Source organism: Bufo gargarizans, chromosome 4 (genome assembly GCF_014858855.1).
Source record: "Bufo gargarizans isolate SCDJY-AF-19 chromosome 4, ASM1485885v1, whole genome shotgun sequence".
NCBI classification, from domain to species: domain Eukaryota; kingdom Metazoa; phylum Chordata; class Amphibia; order Anura; family Bufonidae; genus Bufo; species Bufo gargarizans.
In genome coordinates this window covers 106,370,037-106,395,127 of record NC_058083.1, presented here as the reverse complement: position 1 = coordinate 106,395,127, position 25,091 = coordinate 106,370,037, and the positions used below count along the sequence as shown (strand labels likewise).

At 42.9% G+C, this 25,091-nt stretch overlaps 1 protein-coding gene across 3 annotated transcripts in view; it reads left to right on the top strand.

The window, feature by feature from the left end:
* LOC122935676 (claudin-15-like) overlaps positions 1–25,091 on the top strand; it is a 91,320-nt gene that overhangs the window by 44,026 nt on the left and 22,203 nt on the right. Inside the window, exon 1 of one of the 3 annotated variants that reach the window (XM_044291501.1) lies at positions 18,893–19,148. The exons of the other annotated variants lie outside the window; for them this stretch is intronic. Within the exon in view, the coding sequence (XP_044147436.1) occupies positions 18,932–19,148 (217 nt within the window). The 5' untranslated portion in view covers positions 18,893–18,931. Of the gene's footprint in view, positions 1–18,892; positions 19,149–25,091 lie in introns of those variants that run through there. 3 annotated transcript variants of the gene reach the window in all.

Sequence of the window (25,091 nt, the reverse complement as noted above, 5' to 3'; positions counted from 1 at the left end):
TGCGCAGTGCAGCAGAGCCTGTATGTATGTGACCAGCACCAGCCCTGTAACAGACAGCACTACCTGACCCTACCCTGTCCCTAGTGCTGAAACCTTTCTATCGAAAAATTCAATCTACCTAAGGAAGCATATCTTCCCAAATCCTAACACTCTCCTTGTAAGACCCTATATTTGATATATAAAATGGTAGATACCATTTTGCGTGATTCATCCAACTCAAATCGCCAAAAAAGGCCTCTGTTTAGAAGTAGAATTTAGGGGAAATTCATAAAAATTTTATTAATTTAGAATTGATTAGCTTATCTCTGAATTATGCACAGAGTAATGTCACAGTGCAGGAATAATGCAAACAGTAATGTACATTATTAGGGTCCATTCACACATCCGTGTGTGTTTTGCGGATCCACGGACCGCACATTGCCGGAACTAAGAGAATATGCCTATTCTTGTCCGCTATTGCGGACCATGAAGTGCGGGTCCGCAATTCCGTATCGGGGCCACATGTCGTGTGGCCCCATAGAAATGTATGGGTCCGCAATTCCGTTCCGCAAAATGCAGAATGGAATTGCGGATGTGTGAATGGACCCTTAAAGGGGTTTTCTGAAACTTTAATACTGATGATCTAGCGCCGCGGCCTTCTCACATGTTGGACCTAAGCCAAGTGATGTCATGTTCATCGGTCGCATGGCCTAGGTCAGGGATCCTCAAACTGCGGCACTCCAGCTATTGTAAAACTACAACTCCCACAATGCCCTGCTGTAGGCTCATACCTGTAGGCTGTTCGGGCTTGCTGGGAGTTGTAGTTTTGCAACAGCTGGAGGCACCACTGTTTGAGGATGCCTGGCCTAGGTGCAGCTCAGCCCTATAGGAGTGAATGGGGTTGAGCTGTGATACCAAGCACAACCTCTAATGTATGGCACTGTGCTTGGTGAGCAGGGAGAAGACCGCAGCGCTCACAGGAGCGTCGGTGCCTTCTCGAACAGCTGATCGGCGGGGGTCCCGTGACCTATACTGAGGATGGGAAAACCTTGTTAATGCACATAGAAATATTACTGGTCAGGATCCCTTGTATTACAAATATTGTGAAAATATTAACAAGGCTACATTCGCACAACCGTAAATGCTCCGCAAATTGCGCATCCGCAAAACGAGGATTCCGGCCATGCGCATTCCGCATTTTGCATACCGTACATGGCCAGCGCTCTATAGAAAATGCCTAATCTTGTCTGCAATTGTGGACAAAATTAGGACATGCTCTATATTTTTGCAAGGCCATGGAATGGAACTACCAATGCGGACAGCACGCGGTGTGCTGTCCGCATCTTTTGTGGCACCAGTCAAATTAATGGGTCTGCACCCGTTCCGCAAAATAGCGAAACGGATGCGGACAGATACACACGGTCGTGTGAATGGACTGTGGACATTATAGCAGCGGAGAAACATGGGAGACGCGTTGTTCCGGGACAATCCTCACAATCATGTACCTTAGTGATTACAAATGTTGGCGTACTGTGAAGTGCATTTCTATTTCATGTCCAGGCCAGTCATTAGCCTAAAGCAACACGCAGAATTTCAACAATGTCAGCTTGCTGTAATCTGCACCCTAGAGCACATATGTGTCAGGAATATTGTATATCAATACCACTGACAAGAGGCCTGCGGGAGGATACAAGGGGATTATGGGTCAGAGGCAAACCGATTGTGCTTGTAGACGTATATCGCCTACAGTTAGCACGGGAACGCTTTCATAACTAGCTGTCTATAATTCCATTATTATACTGTAATAAAACTGACATTAGGACAGTGTGCCTTTAACCCTAAGGAGTGCCAACATATGAATCTTCCTTCTTTACTTCTATGACTTGCCTCAGACAACAACTGTATTTTTTTTTACTTTATGAAATGGAAATTAAAGTAGTTGTCTCACTTCAGCAAGGGGCATTTATCATGTAGACAAAGTTAATACAAGCCACTTACTAATGTATTGTGATTGTCCATATTTCCTCTTTTGCTTGCAGGATTCATTTTCCCATCACATTATACACTCCTCGGTTTCCATGGTTACGACCATCCTGCCATCTATCAGTGGTGGTCGTGCTTGCACACTATAGGAAAAAGTACCGGCCTCTCTGGTGGCCGGGAACGTGGAAGCTCACATAGGCCGGTGCTTTTTTCCTATAGTGTGCAAGCACGGCCACCGCTGCTGGATTGCAGGGTGGTCGTAACCATGGAAAGGAGCAGTGTATAATGTGATGGAAAAATGAATCCAACCAGCAAAGGAGGCAATATAGATAATAACATACATTAGTAAGTGGCTTGTGTTAACTTTCTCTACATGATAAATGCCATTTGCTGAAGTGACTACAACTCCCTTTAATCCTTTCAGGACCAATGATCATTATTGTGCTTTGGAAAATTGCAGAGCTGTATTTATAGGTGGTATTGCCCTAGGCTCCAAGTCAGTATACATCCATTATATATTAGAAGTACAGCTGTATTTGTAGGTATCATGAATATACTGTTATGTTGGCTGGGTTCAAGAACATATTTTAGTTGCACTTATACCTGGGAACATATCATATAGGTGAGCGACTGTACTTGGTGATAAGTTCAGTTAACATTCACTTTGTCAAATTCTATTATATATATCTATTATATTATTTTATATACAGCAGAGGTGTGGAACCTGTGATCCAGCAGATGTAGCCTAAGCATGCTGGGAGTTGTAGTTTTTTACAGCTTGTGCTCAAGGTTGCACGCCACTGTCCTGTCCTGTGAAGTACACATACAAGGGCCGGAAATTTCAGAACTTCATGAGTTGTCCTCAGCTATAGATATAGATATCGTGACTTCAAGCTTCTGATACAAGGTCTGCAGCTGATATGTGTTAAAGGGGAGATCTTATTGGTTAAAATTGAAACATAAAGTCTGAATGGCTTAAAAAAATCTGATCCCTCGTGTGACACTTCACAGTCTGGTCCTTCAGTTTCTACCACCTGGTCTCTTTCATCACAGGGAATACTGACCACAGCGGTGATCTACCAGACACAGTGAATGGCTGAGCAGTCATATGTTCTGTGTAGAGAGGGACCAGAAACTAGAGACCAGTGGTTATCTGGGAAGTGTCATGGCAGGAACACAAAGGGATCGATGAAGAATGAGTTCTTTTAGGCCTCTTTCACACGGGCGTCATATTTTTGGCCCGGATAAACATTGTCATGCGTTTTGCACGACCGTGAGAAAAATCGCGCATGTTTGGTACCCAAACCCGAACTTCTGGCTTGGGATCGAGCTTCTGTAGATTGTATTATTTTCCCTTATAACATGGTGTGGCGAAAGCCACTTCACCACAGTGTTTTGGAGGGGGCTGTTTGCCCGCCTCCTGCCCCTGGATTACGGGCCCTCTCATCAGCCAGGCCTCCTTTGTTCACAAAGGACTTGTACTAACTTGAACCCCTGGTCTAATTCGTTCTATTTTGGGATGTTAAATGTCTATGTGAATTGTAAAGGGTGGGACATTGTATACGTTGAGTAGTGAGGTCTGTTCCATTGTCTCTCTGTGTGTATTGGCGATGTCCCTTTGTCCTGAGAGATAATTGAATTACGTCTCGGTTGTCTCCAGGGCAGAAGACTATTGTGTATTCTCCTGCCTGTGATGATTGCATCAACCCAGTGTGAGGTAATTGTATCACAGGCAGAGGGGAGGATTTTGTGTGGGAATGTCTGAATGTATTGTACGTGGTTATTGGCTGTTTTTACAAAACCCTGTGGGTGGTAACCTTGTTGGAAAATGTGTATAAATCAATGCTTGTGTGTTCAAATAAAGAGTTCCTGTTTTTACCCTTTACCATGTTGAGGCTGGTGTTTGGGTAACTGATTTACACTGGGGGATTGCTATACGTTGGAGATTTGCTATACTCCCCTGGCTATTCTACTAGCTCTTGTAAGAGCTGTTCCTGCTCTCTGGATGTAGGAGAGGTTCACCCACTGGAGCCTGGAGCCTTGTCGTAGGTCCAGGGTGGGTAGGAGACGGTGAGACCTCAACCAAGCTTCGAAGGTTCGTGGGGTCTGCAGTGCGTACGGTGTCAAGTGGAGGCTTGGAGTCCTCGGAAAGCACTAGGAGCATCTATCGACAGAGGTACCCGGTCGGGGTGCCAGGAGATCCGTTACACATGGTTATAAGGGAAAATAATAGCATTCTGAATACAGAATGCATAGTACAATTGCGCTGGAGGGGTTAAAAAAATAATAATAATAATTTAACTCACCTTAATCCACTTGCTCGCGTAGCCGGCATCTCTCCTGTCTCTTTCTTTGCTGATTGTAGTCAAAGGACCTGTGGTGACGTCACTCCGGTCATCACATGGTCCGTTACATGATCCATCACCATGGTGATGGATCATGTGATGACCGGAGTGACGTCACCACAGGTCCTTTGACTACAATCAGCAAAGAAAGAGACAGGAGAGATGCCGGCTACGCGAGCAAGTGGATTTAGGTTAGTTAAAAATTATATTTCTTTTTTTAACCCCTCCAGTGCTATTTTACTATGCATTCTGTATTCAGAATGCTATTATTTTCCCTTATAACCATGTTATAAGGGAAAATAATAATGATCAGGTCTCCATCCCGATCGTCTCCTAGCAACCGTGCGCGAAAATCGCACCAGCATCCGCACTTGCTTGCGGATGCTTGCGATTTTCACGCAATCCCATTCACTTCTATGGGGCCTGCGTTGCGTGGATTATCGCACTGCAACGCACAATATAGAGCTTGCTGCGATTTTCACGCAACGCATAATCCTGATGCGTGACAATCACTGCTCGTGTGCACAGCCCCATAGAAATGAATGGGTCCAGATTCAGTGTGGGTGCAATGCGTTCACATCACGCATTGCACCACGCGTGGAATACTCGCCCGTGTGAAAGGGGCCTTAGTGTTTCAAGCAATTTTGACTTAAGTGACTGGACAACCTTTTTGACCAAACGTGGTCACTTTTGAGAAGTGACATCAGGGAACTTCTGAAAGGGGTATATAAGGTGACATGTGATAATAATAAAATTTATTTATATAGCGCCACCATATTCCGCAGCGCTTTACAAGTTCGTAGGGTTCATATACAAAACAAAAATAACTGGATAACTGAAACACTAGGAGTCAGGGCCCTGCTCGCAAGAGCTTACAATCTATGAGGGATTGGGGTGTCACATAAGGTAGTTGATTGTGATAAGTAGGATTTGAGCCATTATTGAACTGACAGGAGTGGTGCTGGCCGATCTGCTACCGGACTACTAGAGGATCGAGTTTAGGCCAGAGGAGTTGGTGGGGGAAAGGTTTAGTCTGGGAAAAATCATTTTAGGTAGCTTGATAAGCCTGCCTGAAAAGATGTGTTTTCAAGGCACGTTTAAAGGTGGAGAAGTTGTGGATTGACCTAGTATTCTGGGGCAGAGTATTCCAGAGAGTAGGTGCAGCTCGAGAAAAGTCTTGAAGACGGGAGTGAGAAGTACGAATTATGGAGGTTATTAATCTTAGGTCGCTAACAGAACGGAGAGCACGAGTAGGGTGGTAGATGGAGATGAGGGAGGAGATATATGGAGGTATATGTGATGAGATCAAACTCCCTAATCAAATATAGAACCTAGGACCAAACCCCTTAGTACCAGACCCCGTAAATAAATGTGGATCCTAGACCAAACCCCTCCTTGCTACCAACCCTACACCAGAGTACCCCTCAAGAAAGTCCCCAGACCAGATGTGTGTTTGTGCACTACTTTTCACTTCCTGGCACAACAAGTCTAGGAAATTGTCTATAGTGGCACCCAGAAATTATGAGACGTGTAGGAAATAAGAGAGGATGTGGTAGCCACCCTAGAGATTTGGTAGCTGTTCTAGAAGCTTAAGAGATCTGCCTCTTTTTCCATGAGTCTCCTGGACATTTGTCTAGAGTTGTCACCAACAGTACACATATATTTATCCCCACACACACAAACAAATGTATATGTAGATATGTATATACACACAAAGCACGCACTCATACATTTACACGCACAAACTCCCCCTCTCCGTCTTTTCCCATAGCGTTTCTTGAAGGCTTGGGAGGGGGGTTCTTGAAGGCTTGATCTCAGCATCTTGGCAGTTTTTTCTCCTCATTCTTCACGAAGATTGAAACGCCATGGAGTAAGAAGTGTCCTACAGAGGTCATAAACTCCTCCTGGAACCTCTGTATAGCCACCATGAGTTTTATCAGCACACAGATAGCAGCATGCTGATTAATGGTACTGCTGTTGAACTTCTTAAAGAGCAGAGACCTCAGGATGCCAGTAATAAAAGTCAGTAGCACCCAGGGCCGCATTTGCCAGAGACTGACCTGCCTCTATGGGGCCAGCAGTTTACAGTGGGGCACAGGAGCCTATCGCTCCCATCTTCACCGTTCAGCCTCATAGGCCACAGTTGACTTGGCCTGAAGCCTATGAAACAGTAGAACAGCACAAAGGACACAATGACATCTTCACAACCTCCTGCACGGGTCTCAGGCTGGGCGATCATGTGGTCACGAATGCCTGCATGTTGACGCAGGTGGTCATGCTCATATGATCACGCCATCTGAGAATCGGTCCAGGATGTCGCAGGGATGTCATTACAACTGCCTGCATTGGGATCTGGCAACTCAGGCCACGTGCTGGAAGAGGCCTGTGGCCTGCATCACAAGCAACAGCGGAAAACAGGAGTCAGGTGAGCATTTTTAGTTTTTTTAAAATATGGGGTCACTACAGCCTGGGCATTATAATACAAGGGGTGTTTTAGTAGGGCATTATAATACAGGGGGCACTACAGAGGAATTATACATATGGGATCTATGAGGGGCATTATACATACTGGCACTACAGGGGGCATAATACAGGGAGCACTAGAGGGGGGTATAACTGCAAGTGGCCATTATAAATACTGGGGGCACTATAGTGTGCATTATAACTACAGGGGGCATTATATATACGAGATCTATAGGGGGACATTATACATACTGGCACTACAGGGTGCATGATAATACAGGGAGCACTAAAGGGGGTTTATAACTGCAGGTGGGCATTATAAATACTGGGGGTGCTACAGTGGGCATTATAACTTATACAGTAAAAAATGAGGGCACTACAGGGGGCATTCTAAATACTGGGGGCGCTATAGGGAGCATTATAACTACTGTGGCTACTACAGGGAGCACCATAAATACTGGGGCTATTATAGGGGGCTTTATTACTACTGGGGCACTATAGAGGGGCCTTGTTACTGCTGGGGGCACTATGGGGGCCTTGTTTCTACTAGGTACAGTATGGTGGCATTATTACTACTGGGGGTAGAGTAAGGGCATTATTATTGGGCACAATATGGAGAACATTGCTACTAATGTGGACACTCTTAGGGAGCATTATTGCTATTGGTGGTACTATAGGGGGCACTATTAACTAATGAGAGCAGTCTGGGAGAGAATTTTTACTATTGGTGGTACTTTGGGGTGCACTATTACTATGGGGGGAATATCTGTATAGCAGTATTATTTCCACAGTATAGTGTTTGAGGACGTTGGGGAGCCTAGTGGGCACAGTATTGGGGGTAGCAGGAGGATAACAATCTTGGGGCACCAGGAGAGGGAATGATGGAAAAGTGAGGCACCTATGATATCTGTGAGGAAACATCACTGGATATAATAGGTATGTGGTACTGTATTATTCTATATGTTTTGTAGCGCTGTATGTTTGGTGGCATCATTTCAATTTTTGCCTCGGGCAGCAGAAAGGCTGGGTGGACCCCAGGTAGCACCTCACTGAACTACACAGCTTCTGATCTGAGCAGCTGTGTGGAGTTATCTGCCTTGCCCCCTCCACCCTCTACTCCTGTCAGACATTCAAATATTTATCTTGCAGCGAGGCATGTGCCCTTATGTGCCTTGTTATAAATATGGTCCTGATTACATAGAGTAATTTGATAAAAATGCAAATTTTTCATGTTTTTTTCACTTTGTACACTAAGGCTGGACTTCCACATGTAGGATCCAAAAGTCAAGAGCAGGTCATACACAGAGGACATGTATGAAGGGAACAACTGGGTCTTCTCTTTCTTAATCCACTCCTGCCTTTGGCTTAAAAAACCTGAATGCTGAAACTTAGTCAAAGGGCTTGTTCACACGAACGTTGCCCATCTGTGTGGTCCACAATGCACGGGCACCGACTGTGGGCCAGCAGCATGCTGATTGCGGACCCATTCATTTGAATAGGTACGTGATCCGTCCGTTCTGCAGAAAGATAGAGCAAGTTCTTTCTTTTTGCGGTGCGGAGGCATGGAACAGAACCCCAGGAATCACTCCGTAGTGCTTCTGTGTGATTCCGTTCCGTTCCGCACCGCATCTCCGGATTTGCGGACCCATTCAAGTAAATGCAGAATGCACACAACCAGTCCTAAGGCTTCTTTCACACAAGCGAGTTTTCCACACGGGTGCTATGCATGACGTGAACGCATAGCACCCGCACTGAATCCTGACCCATTCATTTCAATGGGTCTTCTATCTTTATTCAGCAGGACCTGCACTGACGTCACCGTGCTCGCCACATGGTGAGCGCAATGACGTCAGCGAAGGTCCTTTTGCAGGTCCTGCGCGATCAAGTGGATGAGGTGAGTAATGTTTTTATTAGTTTTTAACCATCAATTGACATTTGACTTTGCATTCTGTATTAAAGGATGCTATTATTCTCCATTATAACCATGTTATAATGGAAAATAATAAAGTAAAGGGAGTCCCGGGTCGCTCATCCCTTGTCTCCTTAGCAACCATGCGTGAAAATCGCACCGCATCCGAAATTTGCTTGCGGATGCGATTTTCACGCAGCCCCATTCATTTCTATGGAGCCTGCGTTGCGTGAAAAAACGCTGAATATTTTTTGTTTTAAAAAAGCTGTTACTGTGTAAAACTAGTAAAAAAAAGTATACATATTAGGTATCGCTGCATCTGTATCGACCGGCTCTATAAAAATATTTCATGACCTAATCCCTAAACACCGTAAAAATAAAAAAATAAAAACGGTGTAAAAAAAGTAATTTTTTGTCTTCTTACATCACAAAAAGTGTAATAGCAAGCGATCAAAAAGTCATATGCACCCCAAACTAGTACCACCAAAATTGCCACCCTATCCTGTAGTTTCTAAAATGGGGTCACTTTTTTGGAGTTTCTACTCTAGGGGTGCATCAGGGGGGCTTCAAATGGGACATGGTGTCAAAAAAACAGTCCAGCAAAATCTGCCTTCCAAATACCGTATGGCATTCCTTTACTTCTGTGCCCTGCCGTGTGCCCGTACAGCAGTTTACAACCACATATGGGGTGTTTCTGTAAACTACAGAATCAGGGTCATAAATAATGAGTTTTGTTTGGCACTTAACCCTTGCTTTGTAACAGGAAAAAAAATATTAAAATGGAAAATCTGCCAAAAAAGTGAAATTTTTAAATTGTATCTCTATTTTCCATTAATTCTTGTGGAACACCTAAAGGGTAAATGATGTTTGTAAAATCTGTTTTGAATACCTTGAGGGGTGTAGTTTCTAGAATGGGGCCATTTTTGGGTGGTTTCTATTATGTAAGCCTCACAAAGTGACTTCAGACCTGAACTGGTCCTTAAAAAGTTGGTTTTTGAAAATTTCTGGGAAATTTCAAGATTTACTTCTAAACTTCTAAGCCTTGTAACGTTCCCCCAAAAATAAAATGTCATTCCCCAAATTATCTAAACATGAAGTAGACATATAGGGAATGTAAAGTCATAACTATTTTTGTAGGTATTACTATGTATTATAGAAGTAGAGAAATTGAAACTTGGAAATTTGCAAATTTTTCCAAATTTTTGTATTTTTTTATAAATAAAAATGTTTTTTTTTTAACTTCATTTTACCTGTGTCATGAAGTACAATATGTGACAAAAAAACTATCTCAGAAAGGCCTGGATAAGTAAAAGCGTTTTAAAGTTATCACTACTTAAAGTGACACTGGTCAGATTTGCAAAAAATGGCCTGGTCCTTAAGGTGAAATAGGGCCTTAAGGAGTTAAATTGTTCTGTCTATATTCATTTATAGTCAATGATGCCTGCATTAGCATTATACATATTTCCTGCTTGGTTCAATTGGCCAGCATCTTTCTTTCACAGCTTAGTCTATGAGCATCAGGGCACCATATCACACACGCCTAAATACTAATACTACCACAGACCCTGGGTCACCAGCCCTTTGACCAGAGGGCCAGAAGGATGACCGAGCCATTGACTCTGGGCAACAGAGACCCTGGGTCACCAGCCCTTTGGCCAGGGTGCCAGCGTTCACAGCGGGCCCAGGCCTTTCCTTCTTCTGCCAGGAAGAGGACTGGAGAAGCCAGCCCAGTGCCTTGTCTGCATTTTTTTTGCACTTTAGTTACTCCAGTAAACCCTGACTTATTTCCTATTGGGGTGCCTTACCATCCCCTCCTCAGAGGGATCCAGCGTAGTGTTGGGACCACCCTAAACCTGGCCAATTCATCCATTTTAAATTGCAAATCACATGATCAAAACATAAAATAAAAAACTGTAAAATAATGAGGAACATGATCACAGCAAAAACAGTAGATAATAGATCACAAAATACATGGATATGTTACAAGAATACACAAAAATTACACATTTCATTAAAAGGGTTCTCCAGGATGTCCGACTCCTGGCACCACAAGAACATGTAAATCCCGGGAAATCTAAGATACCCTCGTTTGTAGCAATCTTTGAGAATGAACTCTTTCAGAACCCCAGGTATGCAACTGTTCCAATATTTTCCACCTAACGTATATAATAATCAGTAGGTCTAGAACCCGCTAAAATTAAGGGCATTATTCTTGCAGTCCCCTGGTATTTACCCTTTACTCCTATACATGGATCTAAGAAATAAGTTCAAGGTCAGGACAGGCAGCAATACAGTAATCAGGCACAGGTCAAGACAGGCAGCAGAGTGTTACAGAGGTTAGTACACGGGCAGATAAATGGAACAGAACACTTAAGCAGGGACTTGCACACTAGAAACACCTATTGCTCAGGCACCAATTCCTAGGGAAATGTGTCTTAAATACCTACAGGTCCAGCCATTGGCTGGTAAGTACTTGGGTGTACATGTGCTGGGGATATAAGATCCAGGTAGAATGCATGCATGCCTGACAGGGCAAGCAAGGAGGCTTAGAAGAACGCAGGCTGCAGCCTGCAACAGGGAATACAAGAATTCGGTAGCTGAGCTCTCTGCTGGAGGGCACAGGAGTGCCAGTGGGACCCTTTTGCCAGTCAAAGGCAGCAGCGGCAGCATAGTGAGTGAAACGTCACCTGTGCTCGCCCAGAGGAGAAAAACCGCAGCAGACGCATGATGCCAGTATGCAGTCAGGTCCATAAATATTGGGACATCGACACAATTTTAACATTTGTGGCTCTACATAGCACCACAATGGATTTGAAATGAAACTAACAAGATGTGCTTTGACTGCAGACTGTCAGCTTTAATTTGAGGGTATTTATATCCAAATAAGTTGAACGGTGCAGAAATTACAACAGTTTGCATATGTGCCTCCCACTTGGCTTCTCAGCTGTTCCATGGCCAGGTGTGTGTTATTCCCTCATTATCCCAATTACAATGAGCAGATAAAAGGTCCAGAGTTCATTTCAGGTGTGCTATTAGCATTTGGAATCTGTTGCTGTCAACTCTCAAGATGAGTTCCAAAGAGCTGTCACTATCAGTGAAGCAAGCCATCATTAGGCTGAAAAAACAAAACAAACCCATCAGAGAGATAGCAAAAACATTAGACGTGGCCAAAACAACTGTTTGGAACATTCTTAAAAAGAAGGAAACCATTGGTGAGCTCAGCAACACCAAAAGACCGGGAAGACCACGGAAAACAACTGTGGTGGATGACCGAAGAATTCTTTCCCTGGTGAAGAATACACCCTTCACAACAGTTGGCCAGATCAAGAACACTCTCTAGGAGGTAGGTGTATGTGTGTCAAAGTCAACAATCAAGAGAAGACTTCACCAGATTGAATACAGAGGGTTCACCACAAGATGTAAACCATTGGTGAGCCTCAAAAACAGATTAGGGTTTGCCAAACGACATCTAAAAAAGCCTTCACAGTTCTGGAACAACATCCTATGGACAGATGAGACCAAGATCAACTTGCACCAGAGTGATGGGAAGAGAAGAGTATGGAGAAGGAAAGGAACTGCTCATGATCCTAAGCATACCACCTCATCAGTGAAGCATGGTGGTGGTAGTGTCATGGCGTGGGCATGTATGGCTGTCAATGGAACTGGTTCTCTTGTATTTATTGATGATGTGACTGCTGACAAAAGCAGCAGGATGAATTCTGAAGTGTTTCGGTCAATATTATCTGCTCATATTCAGCCAAATGCTTCAGAACTCATTGGACGGCGCTTCACAGTGCAGATGGACAATGACCCAAAGCATACTGCAAAAGCAACCAAAGAGTTTTTTAAGGTAAAGAAGTGGAATGTTATGCAATGGCCAAGTCAATCACCTGACCTGAATGCGATTGAGCATGCATTTCACTTGCTGAAGACAAAACTGAAGGGAAAATGCCCCAAGAACAAGCAGGAACTGAAGACAGTTGCAGTAGAGACCTGGCAGAGCATCATCAAGGATGAAACCCAGCGTCTGGTGATGTCTATGCGTTCCAGACTTCAGGCTGTAATTGACTGCAAAGGATTTGCAACCAAGTATTAAAAAGTGAAAGTTTGATTTATGATTATTAGTTTGTCCCATTACTTTTGGTTTCCTAACAAGTGGGAGGCACATATGCAAACTGTTGTAATTCCTACACCGTTCACCTGATTTGGATGTAAATACCCTCAAATTAAAGCTGACAGTCTGCAGTTAAAACACATCTTGTGGTGTATAGAGCCCAAAATTTTAGAATTGTGTCGATGTCCCAATATTTATGGACCTGGCTTTATATGAGCTGAAAAGTGAGGAGGTTACAATTCTCTGTACATTACAGGGAGTGCAGAATTATTAGGCAAATGAGTATTTTGACCACATCATCCTCTTTATGCATGTTGTCTTACTCCAAGCTGTATAGGCTCGAAAGCCTACTACCAATTAAGCATATTAGGTCATGTGCATCTCTGTAATGAGAAGGGGTGTGGTCTAATGACATCAACACCCTATATCAGGTGTGCATAATTATCAGGCAACTTCCTTTCCTTTGGCAAAATGGGTCAAAAGAAGGACTTGACAGGCTCAGAAAAGTCAAAAATAGTGAAATATCTTGCAGAGGGATGCAGCACTCTTAAAATTGCAAAGCTTCTGAAGCGTTATCATCGAACAATCAAGCGTTTCATTCAAAATAGTCAACAGGGTTGCAAGAAGCGTGTGGAAAAACCAAGGCGCAAAATAACTGCCCATGAACTGAGAAAAGTCAAGCGTGCAGCTGCCAAGATGCCACTTGCCACCAGTTTGGCCATATTTCAGAGCTCCAACATCACTGGAGTGCCCAAAAGCACAAGGTGTGCAATACTCAGAGACATGGCCAAGGTAAGAAAGGCTGAAAGACGACCACCACTGAACAAGACACACAAGCTGAAACGTCAAGACTGGGCCAAGAAATATCTCAAGACTGATTTTTCTAAGGTTTTATGGACTGATGAAATGAGAGTGAGTCTTGATGGGCCAGATGGATGGGCCCGTGGCTGGATTGGTAAAGGGCAGAGAGCTCCAGTCCGACTCAGACGCCAGCAAGGTGGAGGTGGAGTACTGGTTTGGGCTGGTATCATCAAAGATGAGCTTGTGGGGCCTTTTCGGGTTGAGGATGGAGTCAAGCTCAACTCCCAGTCCTACTGCCAGTTTCTGGAAGACACCTTCTTCAAGCAGTGGTACAGGAAGAAGTCTGCATCCTTCAAGAAAAACATGATTTTCATGCAGGACAATGCTCCATCACACACGTCCAAGTACTCCACAGCGTGGCTGGCAAGAAAGGGTATAAAAGAAGAAAATCTAATGACATGGCCTCCTTGTTCACCTGATCTGAACCCCATTGAGAACCTGTGGTCCATCATCAAATGTGAGATTTACAAGGAGGGAAAACAGTACACCTCTCTGAACAGTGTCTGGGAGGCTGTGGTTGCTGCTGCACGCAATGTTGATGGTGAACAGATCAAAACACTGACAGAATCCATGGATGGCAGGCTTTTGAGTGTCCTTGCAAAGAAAGGTGGCTATATTGGTCACTGATTTGTTTTTGTTTTGTTTTTGAATGTCAGAAATTTATATTTGTGAATGTTGAGATGTTATATTGGTTTCACTGGTAAAAATAAATAATTGAAATGGGTATATATTTGTTTTTTGTTAAGTTGCCTAATAATTATGCACAGTAATAGTCACCTGCACACACAGATATCCCCCTAAAATAGCTAAAACTAAAAACAAACTAAAAACTACTTCCAAAAATATTCAGCTTTGATATTAATAAGTTTTTTGGGTTCATTGAGAACATGGTTGTTGTTCAATAATAAAATTAATCCTCAAAAATACAACTTGCCTAATAATTCTGCACTCCCTGTAGATAATCAGAGTCTTTATACAAATAATTAGGCAATGAAGGGCAGGGATGGAATCCCCCCTTCAGAATTTGAAGCATATGTCTATGGGGGGCTGCTATGTGGTGAGCAGTGAATTGTGTTCTGTGTCTGTGTATATATATATACACACACACACATTAGTGTGTATATATACATAGACACTAATGACCCAGTGTAAACTCACTGTGTCCCCCTCCCTTCCACATGTGCGGACGGTCTGCTGTGTGTGTGGGATGCTGGAGATACCTTTCGGGCCGGGCTCTGCAGGTCCCAGTGGTCAGGAGGTCAGAGCAGTAAAGCGCTGCTAACCCTCACAGGGCTCTGCTGCTGCTGCTGAAACTGTAATGATGACAGGTACATCATGCAGTAGAAGCAGCAGAGTAAATCAGACTAAATGATTTGGCAGGCAGCTGCAGGGGCAAGGAGGAAGGGAGGGAGCAGTATACTCAGGTCAGAAAGGGGGGCGGGGTCATTCAGTCTGGCCGGGCCCCTTCAACTCACGGGCCCCATAGCAACTGCGTAGTCTGCCTCTATGGACGGTACGCCAGAGGTCAAGATCAGTGTTGATCGCAGCATCTGAAGGGTTAGACCTCTGTAGAACGAGCACATAATTTGGGTTAGGGCACTGGCTCTTCTTAACTTACAAAAAAAAATAAAGCGTTGATGAGCCTTACTAGTCAAGGCCATTGTATTCTAACCCCAAGACAGATCCATTGAAACGTGCACACCCAAAAACTTGGTTACTACTTACCCTCTCAACTACAGCCTATTGATGGTCAGAGGAGCATACATCATATGTACAGCGCTATGGAATGAATGGCGCTTAAATAATAATAATAATAATACTGGCACTTTGTTCTCCTGAAATCCACGACAATCTCCTTGGTCTTATTATTATTTAAGGAGAGATAGTTCTAGTTACACCACAAAGCTAGACGGCTCACTTCATTATTATCACTGATGCGACCAACCATAGTCTTATCATCCTATTCATGTAATGAATAAAGAAATTAATTTCTTTATCTCACCTGACAAAGAACATTTGTCCCATTTTTCAATTTTATAAACTACAAGTTGTCTAGCAAAAAATAAGCCCTCGTAAGGGGGATAAAGTGAGCTTCACGTTGGCGGGCCAACAGCTGAATTTAGATGTTCCTTTGATTACATAAATAGGGGAATTAAAAGATGAACAAGAAAAAAGTCTTCAGTGCTTCCTGAAGGTATTAGGTTAGTTATGGCTCATGCACACGGCCATATGTATTTTGCGGTCCGCAAAAAATGGATCCACAAAAAATACGGATGATGTCCATGTGCATTCCGTATTTTGAGGAACAGAACAGCTGGGCAGAACAGTCCTACCCTTGTCTGTTATGCGGACAATAATAGGACATGTTCTATCTTTTAGAAGAACAGACATACGGACATACGGAATCGGAATGCACACAGAGTAACTTTTTTGAGGACCCATTGAAATGAATGGTTTCGCATACGGTCTGCAAAAAAAATTGAGTGAACACGAAAAGAAGATACATTTATGTGCATGGGCCCTTGGGCTGATAAATACAGCACGCAGATCTTTGGCTGTGAAAGGGTTAAATATGGAGAATCGGTGTTAATGATCCATAATATCTAGGAGGAATGCTTTTAAGGTGAGCTACTGATTGATCATTTTTCCTCAAGGCCTCTCTATTGATCTGTGCATATGTTTTTTCCTGCAGTTGTAAGCAATGGAGAGATAAAAATTGCAGGCCATTTGTTTCAACTTTCACTATAAGACCAGGTTTACTACCCACAGCTATCCCATGCAGCTGAAGCCCCAGCAATATATATTGCCCTAACCCAAACTATGTGCTCGTTTTACAGAGGTCTAACCCTTCAGATGCTGCGATCAACACTGATCGCGACCACTGGTGTACCGCCCATATAGGCAGACTACGCAGTTGCTATGGGGCCCGTGAGTTGAAGGGGCCTGGCCAGACTGAATGACCCCGCCCCCTTTCTGAACTTGATGGCAATGCCTCAGTTTGACCAACAAGATTGACCATTTCCTGCTGGGGGTGAGTGGCATGTTGGCCACATGTGGCAGATGCAGCATGTTAACCCAAACTGAGGGGTACAGTTATTTATGACGAGTAGGCTAATGTCATAGCATGTACACTGTATAAGGCATCGCAAGCCTCTGTGCTTCTTAAAATATGCAGTCAGTTTTATCTGCCATGGTCATGTGATGTAACGCCCCAACAGTTGTCAATACACAGAAGACTGGCGCCAAGGCAGGCAGCTAGGAAACTCCTGGCAATATGATATGGTACTCAGGCTGCTCAGGCAGACACCATACAGTATATCACGAAAGTGAGTACACCCCTCACATTTTTGTAAATATTTAATTATATCTTTTCCCTTTGGAAACTGGGCAGCAGGGCAGTCATCCAACATGATAACGACCCCAAACACACCTCCAAGACGACCACTACCTTGCACTGAATCCAGACCCATTCATTTCTATGAGGCTGTGCACATGATTTTCACGCAACGCAGGCCCCATAGAAGTTAATGGGGCTGCGTGAAAATCGCAAGCATCCACAAGCAAGTGCGAATGCGGTGAGATTTTCACGCATGGTTACTAGGAGATGATCGAGATGGGGACCCGATCATTATTATTTTCCCTTATAACATGGTTATAAGGGAAAATAATAGCATTCTTAATACAGAATGCTTAGTAAACATAGGGCTGGAGGGGTTAAATTTTTTTAAAATAATTTAACTCACCTTAATCCACTTGTTCGCGCAGCTCGGCTTCTCTTATTTCTTCTTTTTTAGGACCTGGGTAAAGGACCTTTGATGACATCACTGCGCTCATCACATGGGATCATGTGACGGACCATGTGATGAGCGCAGTGACGTCACCACAGGTCCTTTTCCTCCTGCACAGCAAAGAAGAAGAAAGAAGAGAAGCTGGGCTGCGCGAACAAGTGGATTAAGGTGAGTTAAAAAAAATGATTTTTTTTTTAACCCCTCCAGCCCTATTTTACTAAGCATTCTGTATTAAAGGGTTGTCCGGGTTCAGAGCCGAACCCGGACATAACCTCATTTTCACCCCGGCAGCATCCCCGAGCTTAGCATCGGAGCATCTCTTGCTCCGATGCGCTCCCGTGCCCTGCGCGATTCTTTTGTTTTCAATAACACACTGCCGGGCGGTAACTTCTGCCCAGCAGTGTGTTCGGTGACGTCACCGGCTCTGAGGGGCGGGCTTTATCTCTGCCCTAGCCGTTTTACTGGCTAGGGCAGAACTGAATCCCGCCTATCAGTTCCAGTGACGTCACCTGGCTTCCTGACAGCCCCATGGAGAGCCTGGTTCGTCACCGGAACTCCTAAAAATGCCTTTGCCCTGCGCAATTTAGCGCAGGGCAAAGGAGAGCATCGGAGCATGAACTGCTCCGATGCTCATGTCAGGGGGGCTGCCGGGGTGAAAATTGAGGGATGTCCGGGTTCAGCTCTGAACCCGGACAACCCCTTTAAGAATGCTATTATTTTCCCATATAACCATGTTATAAGGGAAAATAATACAATCTACACAACCTCAAACCCACACCTGAACTTCAGTGAAGAAGTTTGGGTCTGGGTACCACATTCAGTTTTTTATCACGTGCGTGCAAAACGCATTGCACCCACATGATAAAAACTGAACAATGGAACGCAATCGCAGTCAAAACTGTCTGAAATTGCGTACCTACTCGCGCAGGTTTTGACGCAATGCACCCTGGACGCATCCGGAGCCAAAACGTGACGCCCGTGTGAACCCAGCCTAAAGGATTTTTCAAAAATCACCTGGCTCTTTCAAAGCCCCTTTAAATAAATGCAGTAATCATTAAAGACGATATTATATATTACACAGGTTCCTTTTTTTTAAGTACCTTTTGCCTATAAGACAGACAACAACCATTGTTGGAGGGGGCATGCTAAGGTAAGAACTAATTAGTGTCCATGTGCTATATATGAATAGAACTTTTCACCCCGTACTAGAGGCAGTTACATCCGTATAACAGTGACTGTTACAAGAACAATAAACTTTATTATGTGACAACGTCCCAGGTAGATAGCATGTAGGATGTGTGGGAATGTGTGTGTCACACTAATGATGGGGCTTGAAACTCCTTATCACACATTGTAGTGTCAGACCAAAGAGCAAAGGTGCAGCAGTTTCATCTTACCGGGAAGTCCGTGATGGGAAGTCGCCTCTTTCATTTCAGAAAATCATAACTTATACTGTTCATATCAGGGTCATTTTGTAATATTTTCCACCATGTCTCAAGCTTTGGAATTAGTTGGATTTTTGATGGGCTTGATTGGAAGTTTAATGTCTGTAGTGACACTGTCGAGTGAAAAGTGGAAAACGTCTACTTTAAGTGGCAGCGTCATCACCTCGTCCATCCTGTACGAGAACTTATGGAAAAGCTGTGCGGAGGCTAGTACCGGAATCACCAACTGCAAGACGTTTGAGTCTCTGCTGAATCTACCAGGTCAGTTCACTGTTCCGTAATCTCACTATTAGTACAGTAAGGCTGAGACGGAGCCTTATGGACCCTCTAGACTATAATGGGTTTCCATTCAGAGGAAGATTTTTGAAGCAGAGACAAAAGTCGTGCTGATCAACAGACTGTGCCACGTATCAGTCATAAGGGCACAGGCTGATCTTTTCTTAAGGTATAATTCAGAGTAGGAAGTATTTATTCAGATATAAGCAGTATAAATACCGCACTAGTAAATTATCTATAAATGTACTTATAGTACTTGAATACAGAATATTTGCACATTCAGGCAGTTTCTAGTCCATTAGAAGCTCTGAGATCTCATAGATCCTCAGGGAGTGACAGCCCTTTAGCTGCCATTTTATGGTATCTTTTGGGTCCTCACCAGGTCACCAGAAAGTTTATATAAAGTTAGTCGAAACGAGGTAGATTAGCTGCATTTCTGGGGAGCCTCGATCGCTGTGACATCATACCTCCCAACTTTTTTGGACGCTCAAAGAGGGACTCTTAAGCTAAGGCTACACGGCGACACTGGTCGCAGCCAGGATGGCTGAGTAGCGGTGATCCCATAGAAATGAATGGGATCGCTACAACAGTCGCAAGAAATCAAGGTTTCCGAGTAGCCGTAGCTTTATGGTTCATTGTGCGAAAGTATATATTTCCTGTATATTTATACACTTTAATAGTTTTCTAAGCTCACAGTAGCGCAAACATTTATCTGAATATAGACATTTTTCAAATCCAAATTGCATGAAATAATATACAAGGTATATCAACTGTTCTTGATCAATATTGTAAAAGAGGGACACTTAGGAGGTCTGCAAGAAACCAAATTAACATAGGCCCGGAGATCCTCTTTAACCCGTAGGGTACGATGCTAGAAAATGGGTCAGAAATCCTAGCGCCGTACATGTATGGCTCTCTGATCAGCTGCAGGGGTCCGGCAGTCACTGATAGCCGGACCCCTGCTGTATGCGCCAACATCGGTGAAAACACTGATGCCGACGCATTAACCCTTGCACTGCCGCTGTCAGCGCTGACCACGGCACGTACGGTAGCCGGCCCGGTGCGGGGTGGCCATCAGGTCCCCGCGCTGCTGTGACGGGGCCTCGATGGCAGCCCGATGCCTTCCTTAGGCATTGTGGCTGCCTTCCGTGACAGCCTGTGAGTTCGGCAGGAAGCTGTAAGTGTATTACAGTGAGTAATACACTTGCAGCCAATGCATTACAATACAGAAGTATTGTGATGCATTGTAAAGGGGATCAGATCCTCAAAAGTTGAAGTCTCAGAGTGGGGCAAAAAATAAAGCAAGAAAAGAAGTTTGTAAAAAAAATAAAAAATAACAAAAAAATTACGTTTCAAGTAAAAAAAAAAAAAAGGTTCTTTTCCTAAAATAAAGTAAAAAAAAAATTGCAAAAAATAGGGGAAAAAATAAAAGTATACATATTAGGCATCACCGCGTTCTTAAGAACCTGCTCTATAAAAATATCACATGACCTAACCCCTCAGGTGAACACCGCAAAAAAAAAGTATTTTTTTTGCACTCCAAAATAGTGCTAATCAAACTGTCATCTCATCCTGCAAAAATGATACCCTACCTAAGACAATCGCCCAAAAAATAAACATAAATATGGCTCTCAGATTATGGAGACACTAAAACATTACTTTTTTTTGTTTCAAAAATGATATTATTGTGTGAAACTTAAATAAATAAAAAAGTATACATATTAGGTATCGCTGCGTCCTTAAGAACCTGCTGTATAAAAATATCACATGAACTAACCCCTCAGGTGAACACAGTAAAAAAAAAAAAAAAAGGTCTTTTTTGTCACCTTACATCACAAAAAGTGTAATACCAAGCTATCAAAAAGTACCTATCAAACCGTCATCTCATACTGAAAAAAATGACCACCTACATAAGACAGTCGCTCAAAAAATAAAAATAAACTATGGCTTTCAGAATATGGAGACACTAAAAAAAAAATATATTCTAAAATGCTTTATTATGTAAAACTGAAACAAACAATCAAAAAAAGTATATTTGGTATTGTCGCGTCTGTAACAACCTGCTCTATAAAAATTCCACAAGATCTAACCTGTCAGATGAACATTGTAAATAATAAAAAACTGTGCCAAAACAGCTATTTTTTGTTACCTTGCCTCACAAAAAGTGTAAATAGAACAACCAAAAATCATATGTACCCTAAAATGGTACCAACAAAACTGCCACCTTATCCCATACTTTCCAAAATGTGGTACCATAATTTTTTTTGAGTTTCTACTCTAGGGGTGCATCTGAAATTTAATCTACATATTCCTTTAATTCTTGTGGAATACCTAAAGGGTTACCAAAGTTTGTCAAATCAGTTTTGAATACCTTGAGGGGTGTATTTTCCAAAATGGGGTCACTTTTTTGAGTTTCTACTCTAGGGGTCTTCAAATGTGACATGGCAATTTAAAATTATCCCAGTGAAATCTGCCCTCCAAAAACCATATGGCGTTCCTTTCCTTCTGCGCCCTGCCATGTGCCCATACAGCATTTTACGACCACACATGGGATGTTTCTGTAAACTACAGAATCAGCGCAATAAATATTGAGTTTTGTTTGGCTGTTAACCCTTGCTTTGTTACTGGAAAAAATAGATTAAAATGGAAAATTTGCCCAAAAATTTAAATTCTGAAATTTCATCTACATTTTTCTTTAATTCTTGTGGAACACTTAAAGGGTTAACAAAGTTTTCAAAATCAGTTTTGAATACCTTGAGGGGTGTTTTTTCCAAAATGATGTCATTTGTGGCTGGTTTCTATTATGTAAGCCTCACAAAGTGACTTCTGACCTGAACTGGTCCTTAAAAAGTGGGTTTGGGAAATGTTCTGAAAAATTTCAAGATTTGATTCTAAACTTCTAAGCCTTCTAACATCCCCAAAAAATTAAATGACATTCACAAAATTAACCAAACATAAAGTAGACCTATGGGAAATGTAAAGTAATAACTATTATATGAGGTATCACTATCTGTTTTAAAAGCAGAGACATTTAAATTTGGAAAGTTGTGAATTTTTCCAATTTCTTTTGTAAATTTTGTATTTATTTTTTAAAATAAAAATGAAAAATATTGACTGAAATGTACCACTATCATAAAGTACAATGTGTCACAAGAAAAAGCGGTCCAAAGTTATTACCACATAAAGTGACACATGTCAGATTTACAAAAATCGGCCTGGGATTTAAAGTGAAAAGTGGCTCGGTAGTAAAAGGGGTTAAGATCAGCCCTTGTACACGTTACTACTATGTGCAAGCACTTTCTAATGTACTTCCGTACCTCCCACTTCATGTATATAAGCGTCATAGATAGAAGTAGGTTAATGGTAGAACACTGAATGAATCATGGCTGGTAAAGTCATTACAGGAATTCAAACTGGCCATATGTGTTTGGTGACAGCGGTAGTCTTTCTAGGAACATTATGGGAGTATTCTTTCAAGGAAAGATCTTTCAAAGACTATTGGATACACTTTTTAAACATGGCAGATGGCCGAGGGACTGCACAGTAAAATATCAATTTTTGCAGAAGAAACTAAACTATGGAAAGTAGTACAGTATACTGCACCAGATGGATCTGGAAAAGAGCCCATTCACACCACTGTATCCGCTTTTGAGGTCTGCAAATTGTGGATCCGCAAAACATGGATACCGGCCGTGTGCGTTCCACATTTTTTGGATCAGATCGTCTTTCTCCTGTGTATAAATACAGCATGGTGTGCTGTCGGCATCTTTTGTGGCCCCTTTGAATGAATGGGTCCACACCCGTTCCGCAATTTTGCGGATGCGGACAGAAATATATGCGTGATTGGGCCCTAAGGGCTCATGCACAGGAACATGTGCCGGCCTGGCCCCTGCTGTGGACTGGAAATTGCGGTCCGCAATGCAGGGGCACCGACCGTGGGGCCGCCAGAAGCATGGACAGAAAGCCCACAGTAGCACTCCGTAGTGCACGGGTTCCGTGCCTCCGTTTCACACCGAGTTACCGGATTGTAGACCCATTCAAATGAATGGGACAGCATCTGTGATGCAGTGCCAGAACAGCCGGGACCTGTACTTTGCGGACCAGCTGTTTGTGGACCGCAATACGGGCCCGGCCGGGACAAGGTCGTGTGAATGAGCCCTAAGTTGGAGGCTTGAAGCGAGAAATTACAGATCAACCCTATTATACCGGACATACTGTCTGGTAGGGATTATCATGCTGATTAAAACTATGCATTTCTTTTGATTGTATGCTAAATAGCTGCAGAGAGATGTGTTTTTATTCATATGTAAATCAGAAGTTCGGACACCAGGAGGCAGGGCTGAACCCTTTGAGCACCGCTTTGTAAGGGCTAGACATCAGCATGCTGAGGACAGAGCTGTGTCCTAGCATTTGAATATCTTATACACCATGTAGTATAGCTTCACCACACTGATATCTGCTCTATACATATTACTGCTTTAGGCCCCTTTCACACGGGTGCAATGCATGAGGTGAACTCATTGCACCCGCACTGAATCCTAACCGATTCATTTCAATGGGTCTGTGTACATGATCAATGTTTTTCACGCATCACTTGTGCGTTGCGTGAAAGTCGCAGCATGTTCTATATTCTGCGTTTTTACGCAAAGCAGGTCCAATAGAAATTAATAGGGCTGCGTAAAAATTGCATAGCATCCGCAAGCAAGTGTGGATGCGATGCGATTTTCACGCATGGTTGCTAAGGAGATGAGGGATGAGTGACCCAGGTCCCCATTTACTTTATAACATGGTTATAATGGAGTATAATAGTATTCTTTAATACAGAATGCACTTAAGGGTTAAAATGTCACTTAAGGGTTAAAAAATAAAACATTACTCACCTCATCCACTTGATCGCGCAGCCGCGATCCTCTTTGTCCTTCTTCATTCAGCAGGACCTGCGCTGACCTCACTGCGCTAATGAGCATGATGACGTCAGCAAAGGTCCTTTTGCAGGTCCTTCAAGAAGAACAAAGAAGAGGATCCTGGCTGCGTGATCAAGTGGATGAGGTGAGTAATGTTTTATTATTTTTAACCCTCAAGTGACATTTCACTTTGCATTCTGTATTCAGAATGCTATTATTTTCCCTTATAACCATGTTATAATGGAAAATAATAAAATCTACAGAACACCAAACCCAAACCCGAACTTCAGTGAAGAAGTCCGGGTTCGGGTCTGGGTACCACATTCAGTTTTTTTCTCACGCGCGTGCAAAACGCATCAAAACGCATTGCACCCATGTGGAAAAAACTGAACGCAATCGCAGACAAAACTGACTGAACTTGCTTGCAAAATGGTGCGAGTTTCACTGAATGCACCCTGAACGCATCTGGACCTAATCCGTCACGCTCGTGTGAAAGGGACCTTAATAGGCTTGATCCTGGAGACAGAGCCGCTTTAACCCTTTCTCAACATAAATTTACATCTGCAGCTGGGCATTTAAAAGTGCGCGCCATAGCTTTCTGGTGTCTGCTTTTTTAAACGTATGGGAACTATAAAGTGTAAAAAAAAATCACCCCTCTTGCGAAAACGTCCATATTAATAGTTTTCCTATACAGCAAACGGCAAAGTGGAAAAATTGCCTATTTTCCATTTTTTGGTCGCTTCATTTCCCATAAGAAATTAAATAAAAAGTGATCAAAAAGTCATACACAAACCAATAGTATCATTGAAAAGTACAGATCACTCCACAAAGCTCCGTACACATAACTACAAAAAAGAAGGGCCAGAATATGGAAAGGAAAAGAAAAAATATATTTTTTTAAAGTTTTTTTCCCCCCCCAGTATTAAGCCTCATTCACACGTCAGTGTTTCACGGATGTGTGCTGTACATGTTCTCCACGTCCCCTTTCATTGTAATGTGTGTATTCAGATATCAGTGTTTTAGC